The following is a 14,588-nucleotide window of genomic DNA, read 5'->3' on the forward strand; positions in this document are numbered from 1 at the left end:
TCTTCCTATCCTATCCTATCCTATCCTATCCTATCCCACCATCCTTCCAAAAAGCTGAAGGTGGCAGACATACTTCTCCTCCCCATTTCATCCTGTGAGGTGGGTTAGGCTGAGATACAGTGACTGGGCCAAGGTCACCCAGTGAGCTTCATGGCTGGGTGGGGATTTGAACCCTGGTCTCCCAGGTCCTTCTCCTGCACAGTAACCACTACGCCACTTGTAGTCCTCATGATTTTAACTTCAAGCCAGAGGGCATACTTACTGGGTATTATTGATATGGACTTTCCTAAAAGAATTAATGATATTTTTCTCTACGCAACAGTGGCAGCGAGGGTTCTTGTAGCTACAATGTGGAAAAGTGAAAAAGTTCTCTCAAGACAAGAGTGGGTCCAAAAAATGATTGACTATGCTGAATTAGATAGCCTATCTGAAAAATTAAAAAAACAAAGGAAAGAATTCATTTCAAAATGGGAAGTATTTAAAATATATTTGAAAATTAATAATACTGACTTAAAATCTGTAGCAGCATTTGAATAATTCCAGCAGTATTGTTCACTAGTTATATGATTTAACATATTTTGAAGTGATTTGAGATGACAGTAATAACATGTATTGGCAGCAAAGAATGGTAATTTGATTTATGGAGTAGATGGGAAGTCGGGTTTAAAAGAAGACACCATTACAGTTTATGGATTATGAAATTTATATTAATTTTCTATGTAAGGTGCGACTGATGGTATTCTCACTATGGTTTATTTTGTCCTTTTTGTTGTGTGTTGAGCAAAAACAAACCAACCAACCGCTATGCCACACGGGTGCTCTGTGTTGTGGAGCAGCATAGAAATGCCATGAATAAGGGGCAGGGGACCTTTTCATGCCAAGAGCCACATTCCCTTCTGGGCAACCTTCCAAGGGCCACATGCCAATGGTGCACAGAGCCAGAACCAAAGTGGGCAGAGCAATTAATGTGATTCCCCCCCTTCATGCAATAGAGAGGTTCCCCACCCATGCTGCAAATAAATAGGTGCATAAATACTTGTATTTAATTGTTCCTGCATTTGTTTTGTTGTGTTTGAAATGGTCACATTTGCCATCCTGGAACACTGGTTGGTGGAATGGCTGTCTGGTACAAATGTAGCAAGCAAGCAAGCTCTTGCCATATTCTTTCACAGGCTTCATCGAACAAAATTCAGAGAGCAGGGAGGCTCCTCTGTGCACATCTGGTCATCTTGTACCCGGACCTAATCCGCGATCACAAGCACCACCTCCGGCTTTACAGGTGTGCATATACCTGTCCCTCTTAGAAGGAGTCAGGGGCAGCTAGTGAGCTGCAGGGTCTGTGGGCATGCTGCTTCCTTTAGGGGCGGGGGGCTCTTGCGAGTGAACCAACTAGCTGCCCCTGAAATTTTTCCCAAAGTCAGTGTCAGTGTTCCCCCATCCCCAGTAAATGGTAGTGACTCTGCGGCTGGGAAGCTATTGCTGCAGTCCTGCCTTCTACAGCAGAAGGTTGCAGCTTCTAAAAGGATCAGTTAACAAGAGGCGAGAAATACCTTTCTCTGCCTGAGACCCTGGAGAGCCTCTGCCAGTCAGAGTAGACAACACCGTGCTGGCTGGACCAACCTAATGTCCCTATTCATCCTGTACTGAAAGCCCAGCTGGTCCTGGGATAGGGAACTTGGCCTTTCAGATATTGCTGGAGCACAACTCTGGTCATCCCTAACCATTGATCATGCTGGCTGGGGTTGATGGGACTTGGAGTCCGACAACATCTGGAGGCCTGCAGGTCCCCCATCCCTGAGTTAGTCGAGCAAACCCATTCCCAGAATGACCAGCTTTGGGAAACCATAAATAGGACGTGATGGCAATAGTTACAGGTAGGTAAGGAGGGCATTCTGCCTCTGAACTTGGAGGCTATACATGACTAAATTGCCACTGGAAAGACCCTTCCCCCCCCCCCCATGAATTGTCCTTAAAGACAGTGGCCAATGAGTTCCAGAAATTTTTGTCCTTTCCAGACAACCAAAAGATGAAACCCCCAAAACCAAGGAAAGGGGGAGGGGGAGCAGAGGGGAGATCTAGAGCTTTAAAACTGGAAATCCAATCTGAAGTTCAGAACTTGCTCATCTAGCTCTGCTGCAGATTGTGGGAATTCTTCCCATGAACTCTGTTTGGTGTCTCCCTTCCAGGCAGTGCTGTTCTGGGAAGGAGCTGGTGGATGCGCTGCTCAGCGCAGAGTTTTCTGTACAGACGCGCAGTCAGGCCCTTGGACTCTGCCAGGTGCTGGTGGACGAAGGAGTCTTGGCTCATGGTGAGACAACCAGAGGAAAGAAGGGGGGCCATAACAGTCTCAGGATCCCGCTGCTCGTTAGGCACTGCTCACAATGCTACTTAACCAAGCCGGTCCATGTCAGAGCACTTTTGTTTTTTGCCCTGCTGTTTCCCCCAGCAAAACCCAATCTGAACTGCTGAATCGACACAAACAGCAGTTTGGGTTTTCTGCAGATTGCTCTTTGCTCCGATTCAGCAGAAGAGAGCAGGGAAAGCCTTGGGGGGCACCGAATTTTGGCATTGCACAGGGCACTGCTGATATTTGAGACCCCAAGGTCTGCCACTGGAGAAGGGGGCTGGATTGGGTGCTCTCCAAGGACCCCTCACCCTCTGTTTCTTTGTGTGCCCACTGGTCTTACCCAGCAGCTGTAATGCCACTTTGCACTCCTTCACTGTCCAGATAGCTGCCTGTCACAGGGAGAAAGGGAAAGCTATAAGAGGCGACGCAACTGGGAGCTGATATGTTGGCAGGGGGCTCTTCACATCTTCTGTTGGCTTCTTCTAAGGGCAGGGAAGCTGTGACCTTCCAGTAGCTGATGACTACAGCTCCCATCAGCCCCAGCCAACATAGCCAGCAATCAGGGGTGATGGGAGGTATCGTCCAATAGTTCCCGGAGGAGCACAGGTTCCCTCCCCATCCCCTTGTGCTCTCTTACTCTCATCCTGCTTTCACCCGCCTTCCCTGTGCAGTGCGACAGGAGAGCTATTTCCAGGATCGCGACACCCAGTTCTTCCGCTTCGTGGCCCTGGAGCCAAGCGCTGAAGACCGGGATGGGGAGGAGCTCCTGGAGGCACTGGCATTGCTCACCCAACTGGGCCCTACCGCCTTGCTCACCACCATCTTGCACAAACCGTGAGTGTGAGGACTGAGCTACAGTGTGGCAGGCAGGGAGGAAATGTGGAAGGTTTAAGGCTTTGCTGCTGATAGAACAGCAAAGCCATTTCTGTTTATTAGTGAACGAAAGTGCAGGTGGATAGATGATAGATAGAAAGAAATGTATATATTGTTTCCTTGATTATTTTATTCATTCGCTTTATTTAAATCCTGCCTTTCTAGGGACTCATCCACACTTTTGCTTGACCTGTATTTTGATGCTGTTCTTTGCTGATTAATTCCCCTGGGTCTGAGAGCTTTTCTCGTTGTTCGCAGTTATGCTTTACAAAAATCTGATATTACGTGCTGAATTGACGCAGGGTTAAGGAAAATCTCTCTTTGGATTTTATGCACATCTGATAAGATCTGATTCAGCAAGTGATTGGCCCCTGTGAGAACAGGATCCTGGATTACATAGCCCACTGGCCTGTTCTAGCAGGCTCTTCCTAACTTTAAAAGTGAATTTCTCAACCTCATGATTGTAGCCAAGCTGCCTGGCGTCTGGCCCTCGTGCCAGAGGATATGATGGAGGTTAAGGACGCCCTGTTGCTGCATTGGTAGTTTGCTCTCTTCCTTGTCCTTCCCCATGATCAGAAGAAACAAGGAGGTTTATGCCATGAATTCACATCCTTCGCTTTGAAGGAGCCAGGGTAATGCACACTGTCTTGGGGATGAGGATGCGGTGGTGGTGAGTGCTGTAAAGCGACAGGAGAACCTGACATATGTGTGCCTTACCTGGACACTCTCCTCCAGCCCTGGCCAGCGCACAGATGAGGAGCTTGCACTGATCTTTGAGGAGCTGCTGCACATCAAAGCTGTCGCCCATCTCTCCAGTTCTGTAAGTAACGGTCAGATTCTGCCTCATTTGGCCCATCTTTAATTTGAATGCCATGAGTAATGGATGGCTAGGAAGGGAAACCAATGGGATGGCCAAACAAATCCCCCCCCGCCGCCATTAGCTGTTCCATTTGATAGGATGAACCTATCTAGCAGATTTGTCCTATTTCCACCTGGTTGCTTCCATTCATTTGTCAGTCACTTCAAACCTGCCCACCTGCTGCCTGAGCCTGCGTCAGACTGGATCCATCTCCTATACAGATGTAGGGGGTGAAAATTCATGCACATTAGGAGGGGGGGGGGTGTTTGCTGTTCACTCTACCTATCTTACACTAGATGTAAAGAATTTATGATGCTACTTTTAGAATGGGCACCTGTCAAGTTTTCTAAATACTTCAGTCTGCTTGTTTTCTCTGCTCACATATTTCCAACACACACACACACACACACACACACACACACACAGAGCCATTGCATCAAGAGTCCCCTTTTCTTCAGTTCTGAACTCAGTATGCTTGAGTGACTTAATGGACTGTATTTGATGGGTGATTTAGAGGAGGAGAGCTGTGTCAATCTGAACATGCAAAGCAGTCTAAGCACAGTCCAGAAATCAAAAACGAAAGAATGGCAGCTGGCTGTTAAGTCCACAAATAAGATTAGGTGGTGAGCAGTTCACCACCACCAGGGGTTTCTGGTAACCAGAACTTTGTCATCCAGCATTATTAGCAAAATTTGACAAATATAGCACCATATGCTGATGTTAAGAAATATGCATCACGACATTTTTTTTGTTGACTATAATTTAGTATACATAAATGAGCTTCTAGGTGGACTTCTCTTTAAGAACCACCAAGATTACGGAGGAGTATAGCTATTAACTAGTATGAATAGTATGTAGTAATCAGAACTGTGCTGACCCAGGTGTGGATGTTCCCTCCCCAGAAGCTTTTATGCATGTGTACCTTCTATGAACTTGCTTCCTGCTTGGCCAACCAGTGGCGGAGCTTCATGCTCTGGCACCGGGGGGGGGGGCTGGCGTGCATCCTGGGGGCATGGCACACTGCCTGCGGGGGCATGGCGCCCAGCATGGGGGGGGGCAGCCGCAATGCAACCCCACCAGGATCATGCTGTCGGGGGTGGTGCACTCCCCCCCTTCCTCTGCCAGTGTGGCCAACACCTTTAATCACCAAAGTTATGTTCTGCCTCGGCTCTTTGTGCAAGTGGTTTTCTAGGGCAAGCTCATTGCTTGTCTCCCTCCTGCCACAGGTGAAGAGGGAACTGGCTGCTGTCCTGCTGTTCGAATCCCATGCAAAGGCTGGAACTGTGTGTGAGTAACTGGCTGGCAATGGTTTAGTCACTTTCAGCCTAGCTCTTCTCTTGACTTCCTGCAAGCATGCCCATAGCTCAGTCTGAGGGCCATGGTCTCATCTCAGTGACCTTCTTGGGGCCACATGGCAGCGGTGGGTGGTGCCCGAGGCAAAAGTGGTCAGAGCAAGGAATGTCAGATTTACCTTTGTGCAAAGAGCTATTTTCTACACACACACTTTTCTGCCTTCCACCCAGCTATCAATGTGGATCATCAGAGTTGAAGGACACATTTCAACCAGGCAAACACTATCAAGGAGCAGTATCTTGCAGCCACTATAAGATGGCTTGTTTATTTATTTCACAATATTTATACACTTCTTGATTGTAGTTAAACCTCAGCACAGTTTACAAAAAAGAGCAAAACAATAAAATTATCAGTGAAAAGCAACAATTTAAAACCTCCAAAAAATAATTAAAACCAACGATAAGCTAAATACCAAATTAAGATATGTCAGCATTCTGCCTGTCTTGATTGGCTTGCCTGTCAAGGCACTGAAAAAGAGTCCAGTGAAGGCTCCTGCCTGCTGTCATTAGGCAGGGAGTTCCAAAATGGGATGCTGCCACACTAAGGCATCAATTCCTTACAAATGTGGATTGAGTATTAATTATGTGGCACCTGTAACAGTACCAGTTCTGCAGATGGAAGCAGTTGAGTGGGTGTTCAGGGGGGCAAGACGATCGCATAGGTAAACTGGTCCATGCTGTTAAGGGCTTTATATAGTAATAATAACACTTTGAACTTTGAGTAGAAGTTTTATATCCAGATCAGGCGCAAGGAAAGTCCCACAGAGAGTGCATTGCAGTAGTCTTTGGAATGGGGATGGGTCTTGTGTGTTGTTGCTGTGCCATCATCCCAGTGACTTTTGAGAGGGTCAAAAGTGACACACAGCAATCTTCTACCCTGTGCAATTCAGAAGGAAAACTTCCTATCTATTTATCTTCCTCCTTTCCAATTCCCTGTGGCAGCTCTTTTGAAGGCTCCCTTGAGAACCTGTTCTTCTTGCTTTGCCCGCTTGTTCCTGTGCCCCCCACCCCACCCTAGCCCAAGCTGATCATTTCCTCCTTTGCCTCTAACATGTTGCCTGTGCTTCTTTCCCTGCCCTGCTGTGACGACCAGATGTTTCAGACTATAATTCCCATTGGCTCCAGTCAGCATGGCCATTCTGGCTGGGGCAGATAGGAGTTGTAGTCCCAAGCACATTGGGGAAGGCTGGTCTGTGCCCCTGGGCACTCATTTTGCATGTGTCTCAAAGCATAAGTCCCATAGCACTGATGCGAAGGATTTTCCCCCTCCAGTGTTCAGCCAAGGGGACAAGGGCACCTCCTGGTACATCATCTGGAAGGGATCAGTCAACGTTGTCACACATGACAAGGTTTGTATGTTTAATCTCTGTAGACTTCACATGGAAAGGGTCAGCTTGGGGTTAAGTTTGGTGTGTGTGTAGGAAATTTTATATCCACATCTGGACTAAGAGAAATCTATTTACGTAGATGTTTCTTGTCATATATTGATGCTTTTAGATCAGATTACATTTGTATACAATATAATGTACTTGTTTGTCCCAAAGTTTCACGGTAGTATGAACACCTTGCTTGTCATATTTAATATGCTGATCCGGCTCTCCCTCTGGTGTTCTTTTGAAAAATAACTCAGTCAGTCAACATACCTTTGGGGGAGGACTGTGGTTCATATATCTACATATATACATACATAATTTTATTTCATCATCATCATAGACTTTTATTGCGCTAGCCATAGGCCATGGCATCATTCAGAAAAATAACAAAAGGAAAAACAGCAATAACCATAAAATCGTCAGACACTACACATAAACCACGGTCACAACTACTATGATTGTTTGTTGCATAAAATGGAATAGCAGAAGATTCTCTAGTAAAATGTGCCAAATTAAATATCCGAATCCCCTTTGCAGTTGACTGCTATTTTATCTAGTTCCTTCCTCCTGATCTTCTTAGCTGCCAACACAGAGAGTGCTACTTTACAAGTTACAAAGTCACATAATTTTATTTGTATGCCACCTTTCCATGGTTGAAACCATTCTCAAGGCAGCTTGAAACATGGAGAAAAATATGTAACCACAAACATATCAAAAATGGTCATAAACAACAAATAAAACATCCAAAAGTACACAGCCAAGTAGAAATGAATTCCACATAAATCGTAAGATCTAAAATAAAAAACATCAGTAACAGCAACAATCCCCATCCCCACCCCCACTGCCCAAACCCCCCAAACAATGCCCAGCCTATGAGTCAGCAGCCTCAGCTTTAGCGAGACTGCATGCGTTGCACCCCAAAAGTCCCGAGTTGAGTCTGGAAAGGACACCTGCATGAAACCCTGAAGAGCCCCTGCCCACCAGGAGTGGCTGCCCTGAGACGTAGATGCTTTGCCAGTCAGAGAACAAAAATAAGCCTACTGCGAGGGGTGGTGGTGACAGCAGCGAGGGGAGGGAAAATAAGGGAGAATTGGTGAGTGGCCTTGGTATTCAGTTGCCCTCAGCAGGGTCCCCCGTATTTGCCATGGAAATGTCCCTTGGAGCAGTAACGGACGTGGCGCACTCACTTTTCAGGGCTTAGTGTCCACTCTGCACGAGGGTGATGACTTTGGGCAGCTGGCGCTGGTGAATGATGCCCCCCGTGCAGCCACCATCATCCTCCGTGAAGACAGCTGCCACTTTCTGCGTGTGGACAAACGGGACTTCAATCGCATCCTCAAGGTGGGCCAGGAGTTGGGTCACACATGGAGGCTGGGGTCCTTCCATTCTCTGACAGTTTTCAGTGCTCAATAGTTTGCCCTGGGAAGGAATTTTGTCTCAAATGTAAGGAATTTGAGGGCATTAAGGGATCAGGAGGCAGCAATAAATGAAGTTACCAGCAGTTTCTCCAGGACTTCTGCCACACGTCTGTGCCTGAATGTTCTCCTTTCCTCTGTACACTAAGCTCCTTGCTTTGAAGTCCCTACATCCCACCTGCAAAGCCTGGTTGTTTATTATCCTGTCCTTTCCAGAAGCAGCCTTGCTTTCCCTTAGGCACCTGAGCAGGGATCCATTGTGAAGGGCAGGTTGCAAATGACCAGTCACTCTGTTTCAACTGGGCATTTGCCCATTCCTGGCTGGTCTTCCTCCGCATGCTTCCATTTTATCAGTGTAATGCAAAAATGTATGCATATAGGAATAGTCTGCAAAGCCTTCTTTTAATTGTGTCCAGCTGTGAAGCAAGCTGACTCCCCCTATTCATTCACCCAGACTGAAAAGTAAGCTTCAGATATGATTTACTTACACGAGGTCTTGCATTGGTTCTCAGCTACAGCAGCAGTAAAAACTATGCAGGTAAAATACTTACCGTATTTTTTGCTCTATAAGACTCACTTTTTCCCTCCTAAAAAGTAAGGGGAAATGTGTGTGCGTCTTATGGAGCGAATGCAGGCTGCGCAGCTATCCCAGAAGCCAGAACAGCAAGAGGGATTGCTGCTTTCACTGCGTAGCAATCCATCTTGCTGTTCTGGCTTCTGAGATTCAGAATTTTTTTTTCTTTTTTTCCTCCTCCAAAAACTAGGTGTATCTTGTGGTCTGGTGCGTCTTATAGAGTGAAAAACATGGTATATTTACAGTAAAAACAGCTTCAGACGTATGCCTGTTACTGGAACAAGCAGAGGGCATGTCTGCCCTCATGACTTGACGAAGGAAGAGAGAGAGAGGAGGAAAGAGGAAATTCTGTATGTTCCTTGTCCCCCAGGAGAGGAGGGGGAAATAACATCACACAGAGCCCCCTCTACCCATTACATTTCCATGGTCTGAGTCTTTGCCTATCAGCAATACAGCTCTGTGGTTATTTGCCCCTCAACTTACTAACTAGCAAGAATATGCATTGTTGGATTTGACTGCAATCTCTCACAGCAGATATAGCATAGAACTAGAATTCTAGGCCTCTTTCCCTGCTTTACACCATTATGAAATTAGTTGTGTGGCAGAGTGAGCAGACTGGGCTGAGCACTTTGACTTCAGGTGGAGGAGCTGCACGAGGCTAGTATCTTGATGTGATACCCAACATGGAATTCAGAAGTGTACAACTCACTGATTTTCTGCCCTAAAGGAGGCCCATTAGGATAGCATCTGAGGATGTCATTGGCCTAGGGCCAATGGCTGTTGTCCAGCTCCAGTGTAGATGCGCCCGAAGCATGGCAATGCAACCCAGTTCACTAGCTTCTGCTTTCCTGTCTAGGATGTTGAAGCCAACACTCTGCGGCTGAAGGAACATGGTAAGGTGGTGCTTGTTCTGGAGAAGAATTTGCAAGGCAGCAGCTCCAGTCACCTTCCTGGGACTCCAGGGAGCAGTAGGTACTGCGGTCTGGCCCCCTTCGCTTCCCTGCTCCCTCCTAGAGGCAGAAGTAGCTTCTGTCTGATGCACCCACAAGCTCTTTCTGCTTGTTTTTCTTGCCTTCCCCACAAAACAGGGCTGGGGGTACTTCCTGCTCTTGGAAGTGCTTTGCAGGCAGCTGCAGAAGCAGCTCATCCGACTGCCATGGTGCTTTTTCTAGAGGATCTTAATGTAGCATTGCTGTTGGATTCCACATGAAATACAATCAGAGAGAACATTTGGAGTTTTCCTGATGCCAAAACATTGGGGCTCCCCACTCCCCCCACAGGAAGATGTATTTAAATTTCCATCTGCTTCTGTAAGATCCACTGGGCAAGTATGGTAGTTGTCGATAGTGTAGTTCTTCTGCATGCTTCTTTGCTCATGTGCAACCTTAAGACTACAAAATATACGATACTGTACAACTGTGGGCACAAAATATGGACAGGAGATCATCACTCATTGTTTGTGTGGCAATTCTAGACTACAAAACCTATTATGTAATGTGTTTGTGAGAAAAATATTCATATGCCAAACCTGGGTTGTTGTTTCCCCCCAAAATCAGCTAATGATATGGGAAGGGGGGGCATTTACTGCTTAGGTGCATCGCTTGCTTCTGGTTTCCACCTCATTGTCATGCTATCTGAGAAGTTCATGCTTTCCTCTCCTGTTCAGGTACTCAGTGATGTCTGGGACCCCTGAAAAAATACTTGATTATCTGCTGGAAACCATGCGTCCAGACTCTACGCTCTCTGACCCCATAGGTAAGTCGAGGGCCACTTAAAGAGAAGGGTTAGTTAATACACCGGAGAAAACCCCATGCCAGTCCTTGGTTCATGGGCCACTTTAGAGCTAAGAACTGGGGGAAGAAGTTTGAACAGAGGGACATCTACACAGGCACATTCCTTTGTATTTGTGGAGTTGTCGTCTCCCTTGAAGTGTACAGGGCAATTGTGTACACTGGAAGAATGCGCATGGGACTATTTGTCAGGTTACAGGCATTTAAATGCAGATCATCTAGCCCTTGTAATAATGTTTCACCATGCTTCTCTGCCATCTCTGTAGACACCTTCCTTGGAGATTTCCTTCTGACACATAATGTGTTCATGCCAACACCACAGCTGTGCAGAGCTCTGCTCCAACAATATCCTTTGTGGTTTGTTTCTCTGCTGGATCCTACAGCCCTAGTCAGCAAGCAGTTCTGTTTGGAAGGCCACTTTAGAGGCCCAGTTTGGTGGGCTGCTGGCAAGCTGTTCCCTGTGCATGCCTGCTAAATAGCAGTGTTGGGAAGGAGACTTTGGGGGCCAGATTTGGCCCAGGGTCTGCTAGCTGCTCATCCTTGCACTAGAGAGATCCCAGATGTATGCTCCATACATCTCTAGTGTCCCAGGTTAAGAAGGAAAGTGGCTTTGTCTGAACAGCATACATTTTAATCAGGGCTGTAAATTCTAGTTGATTAATTGGCTAGGTTAACCAATTAATAAACTTTAGTTTGACTAAAAGGGCATCTCAGATTAAGGGAGCAAAAGTTGTAAATCATGACTAATTTGCCTCATTGATTTAAGCTTTAAGCAGCAGCTGGTGGCTGGGTTTAGCTGCCATTTTTAGGACTCTGACCAGAGGGCACTTAGCCTAAGACCCCCTAAAACCTAGAGCCGGGCCTGGTCCATGGGGGCCACCTGGCATACGGCTGTGTTTCTCTGTCTCCTTGACTGCTGTTCACCTTTCATTCGGAACCGTCGGAGGGCACCGAACAGGACAAAGCTGCCTACATCCTGGGCAAAAGGCAGAAGATCCTGTGGCTGGTGAACCAGTGGGTGTTGCTCTATGGGCGCCTGCTGCAGGCAGAATCCAGCTCTGTGGCCTTCTTGCAGGTAACAGGATGGGTGCAGGGAGCAGTGCTAGAGGTGCAACACAAAGAGAGGATGAGAAAAGTCGACTTGGGTTGGTGGGAGGCTGTTGCTTGCTTGGCATGAGATTGCATCTGCAGGAGGCTGCTCTGCTCCTTCTTGCTCTGTAGCAACCAGCCTGGCTGCTTCTGCTCATCAGCTCTGGCCGTTCTCTTGCAGAGCCTGTCTGAGTGTGCAACCCAGGATGCTCGTCTGGGCCCCCTGCTTAGGGAACAGATGCAGGATCGCCGGAGGAACCGAGTGTGAGTCTTCTCCTCTGCCCCAGTTTGTGTTTGCGAGGATCTGGGTATGTGCGGGGAAGATGAGGCAAAAAAGAATGGCAAAATACCTGGTTTCCTCAGGGCAAGTCTTAATGTCTGTAATGTGATTTGATATGTTATGATATGTGTATCAAAATACACATGTGGATGATTACAGGGTTACCTTATTTCCTGATTTAGGAAGCATATTAGAGCAGCCTTCAGATGTGCAGCTACTCAGTCAATCAGACCAAAGTTGGTCTGTAAGAGCTCTTCTTACCTGGTAGGTGCTCACCCCATCGGGTGATTGATGGTGGTTTCGGAAGACTCTGTGATGACACGAACACACCTGAAGGTTACTCTGACCTTCTGAGAGGCTCACTTCTGCAGACGCTTTGCCCTTCCATCTCAGTGTGGGGAGAGGTCTACTAATCACAACGATGGCTATGTTTGACCTCCAGTACAACTCAGTGCCAGCCTCTGGGAACAAGAAGCAGGAGAGGCGTATTGTGTTCGAGTCCTGCTTGTGGGCTTCTCAGCAGCATCTGTGTGGCCACTTTGAGAACTGGAGGCTGGACTAGATGAGCTTTGGTCTGACCCAGCAGGTGTCTTTTGTTCTGAGAGGTGAAGGGGAGAAGCAAGGTCAGATAAAATATGGACAAAATGTCTTCCTTAACCCCCACCCCACCCCCACTAGGTGAGTTATTTTAAATGGGTGGGGAAGGTCTGCTGTTTGGTTGCACCTGGGGGGCCTCGATATCTTACTGGTCTCTTTCATTGCTGTAACTGAGCGGTTGCTGCTTTGCTACAGAGTCTGTTTCTCGCACTTCCTGCAAATGCAGCCTGCAAGAGCTGAGCCAACATGAATAGCTGTTGAGATCTGATAATATTCCCTCTTTGTTTTTTGTTTTTTAAAAATTTATTCGATTTTACATTTAACATTTGCATTCACATGTTCAAATAGGATTCTCTGAATCCCTATACTTCCCTCCCCCTCATGGGTTCCATAGTTATTCTTTTCCAACTGCATCGCATAATGTTCTCCATATCTCCTTAAAACTCAGCTGTTACCATAGTTCTTGTTACATTGCAAGTGTTTTTAAAATCCTGCCAATGTTTTTAATTGTTTACAGTGTTATTTTTATTAAATTTATTATCTTCCTGGTTTCTGATCTTCCCGGTCATTTTCGCCATTTTGGCATAGCCCATCATCTTTGTTAGCCATTCTTCTCTGGTAGGTACTTTATCTTCCTTCCATCTCTGGGCCAGCAGTATCCGCGCAGCTGTCGTAGCATACATAAATAGTCTTTTCTGCTCCTTTGGTATTTCTGGACCTAAAATTCCTGGTGAAAAAAGCTTCTGTTTTTTTCACAAAAGTTATTTAAAACATTTTTTTCAACTCATTAGAAATCATTTCCCAGTATGCTTTTGTCATTTTGCACATCTATCACATATGGTAGAATTAGTTACAGATAGGTAGCCGTGTTGGTCTGCCATAGTCAAAACAAAAAAAATTCCTTCCAGTAGCACCTTAAAGACCAACTAAGTTAGTTCTTGGACCAACTTAGTTGGTCTTTAAGGTGCTACTGGAAGGAATTTTTTTTGTTTTGAATATGGTAGAATGTGCCTTCTTTCTCTTTACACTTCCAACAAATATTTGTAGCAATTCTATACATTTTTGCTAATTTAGTAGGAGTTAGGTGCTAATGGTACATCATTTTCCTATAATTTTCCTTCAACATACAACATGCTGTAAATTTTAGATCTCCCCTCCATAACTTTTCCCATGATGAAAATTGTATATTATGTCCAATATCCTTTGCCCATTGTATCATTACTGATTTAACTTCTTCATCTTTAGTATGCCATTCTAACAACAGTTTATACATTTTTGAAAGTAATTTCTCATTGTTTTCCAGTAAGTCTTTTTCAAACGTTGAAATTTCCTTACTAAGACCATTTCTTTTACCCTTCATAAATACAACATTTAATTGGTGATACTGCAACCAGTTACTAAATGTCTTATATCCTCAATTTTTCTCATTTTAAAGTGATCTTCTACTTCCATTAACAGCTCTTTATAAGTTGCCCATTCACTTCTTGCATTTACTTTTTTCAAGGATATCGCTTCTAGTGGGGAGAGCCACCAAGGTGTTTTCTGTTCCAATGGGTTTTTGTATTCCTCCCATACTACATAAATCGATTTTCTTACCTAGTGGTTTAGGAAACCTTTATGCACTTTTGTCTTTTCATACCATAGATATGCATGCCAACCAAATCTTTATCATGGCCTTCTAAATCTAGAATATCCACATTCTTTTAAGTTATCCACTCCTGAAGCCAGCAAAGACAGGACACCTCATAATATAATCTCAGGGAGAAGCCACGTCTTTCCTTAATACCAGTTAGCAAATTATATTTAATCCTTGGTTTCTTCCCCTGCCAAATAAATTTAGAAATATCTTTTTGCCATTGCTTGAAGTGTCCTGCTCCACTGATTATGGGAACTGATTGAAATAAAAATAGCATTCTTGGCAATACATGCATTTTTATTACTGATAACCTTCCCCATACCCCCAAATTTTTCTTTATTTCTTTCCAAGTGGATGTATAGTTGTTGTTGAAAATATTTATATTACAGTCATACCTCGAGTT

General features: G+C 45.5%; 1 protein-coding gene across 3 annotated transcripts in view; it reads left to right on the forward strand.

The window, feature by feature from the left end:
* The window catches only part of RAPGEF3 (Rap guanine nucleotide exchange factor 3), a 52,428-nt gene that overhangs the window by 22,974 nt on the left and 14,866 nt on the right, over nucleotides 1–14,588 (forward strand). For 2 of the 3 annotated variants that reach the window (XM_028721204.2, XM_028721205.2), the window contains 12 exons: nucleotides 1,173–1,279; nucleotides 2,187–2,308; nucleotides 3,019–3,181; nucleotides 3,956–4,040; nucleotides 5,306–5,366; nucleotides 6,704–6,780; nucleotides 7,999–8,145; nucleotides 9,650–9,765; nucleotides 10,460–10,548; nucleotides 10,850–10,928; nucleotides 11,508–11,658; nucleotides 11,854–11,936. In XM_028721204.2, coding sequence (XP_028577037.2) covers nucleotides 1,173–1,279; nucleotides 2,187–2,308; nucleotides 3,019–3,181; nucleotides 3,956–4,040; nucleotides 5,306–5,366; nucleotides 6,704–6,780; nucleotides 7,999–8,145; nucleotides 9,650–9,765; nucleotides 10,460–10,548; nucleotides 10,850–10,928; nucleotides 11,508–11,658; nucleotides 11,854–11,936 — 1,280 coding nt within the window. The remainder of the gene's footprint in view (nucleotides 1–1,172; nucleotides 1,280–2,186; nucleotides 2,309–3,018; nucleotides 3,182–3,955; nucleotides 4,041–5,305; nucleotides 5,367–6,703; nucleotides 6,781–7,998; nucleotides 8,146–9,649; nucleotides 9,766–10,459; nucleotides 10,549–10,849; nucleotides 10,929–11,507; nucleotides 11,659–11,853; nucleotides 11,937–14,588) is intronic. The other variant, XM_077923728.1, reaches the window with a different exon arrangement.

Source organism: Podarcis muralis, chromosome 2 (genome assembly GCF_964188315.1).
Source record: "Podarcis muralis chromosome 2, rPodMur119.hap1.1, whole genome shotgun sequence".
NCBI lineage: Eukaryota > Metazoa > Chordata > Lepidosauria > Squamata > Lacertidae > Podarcis > Podarcis muralis.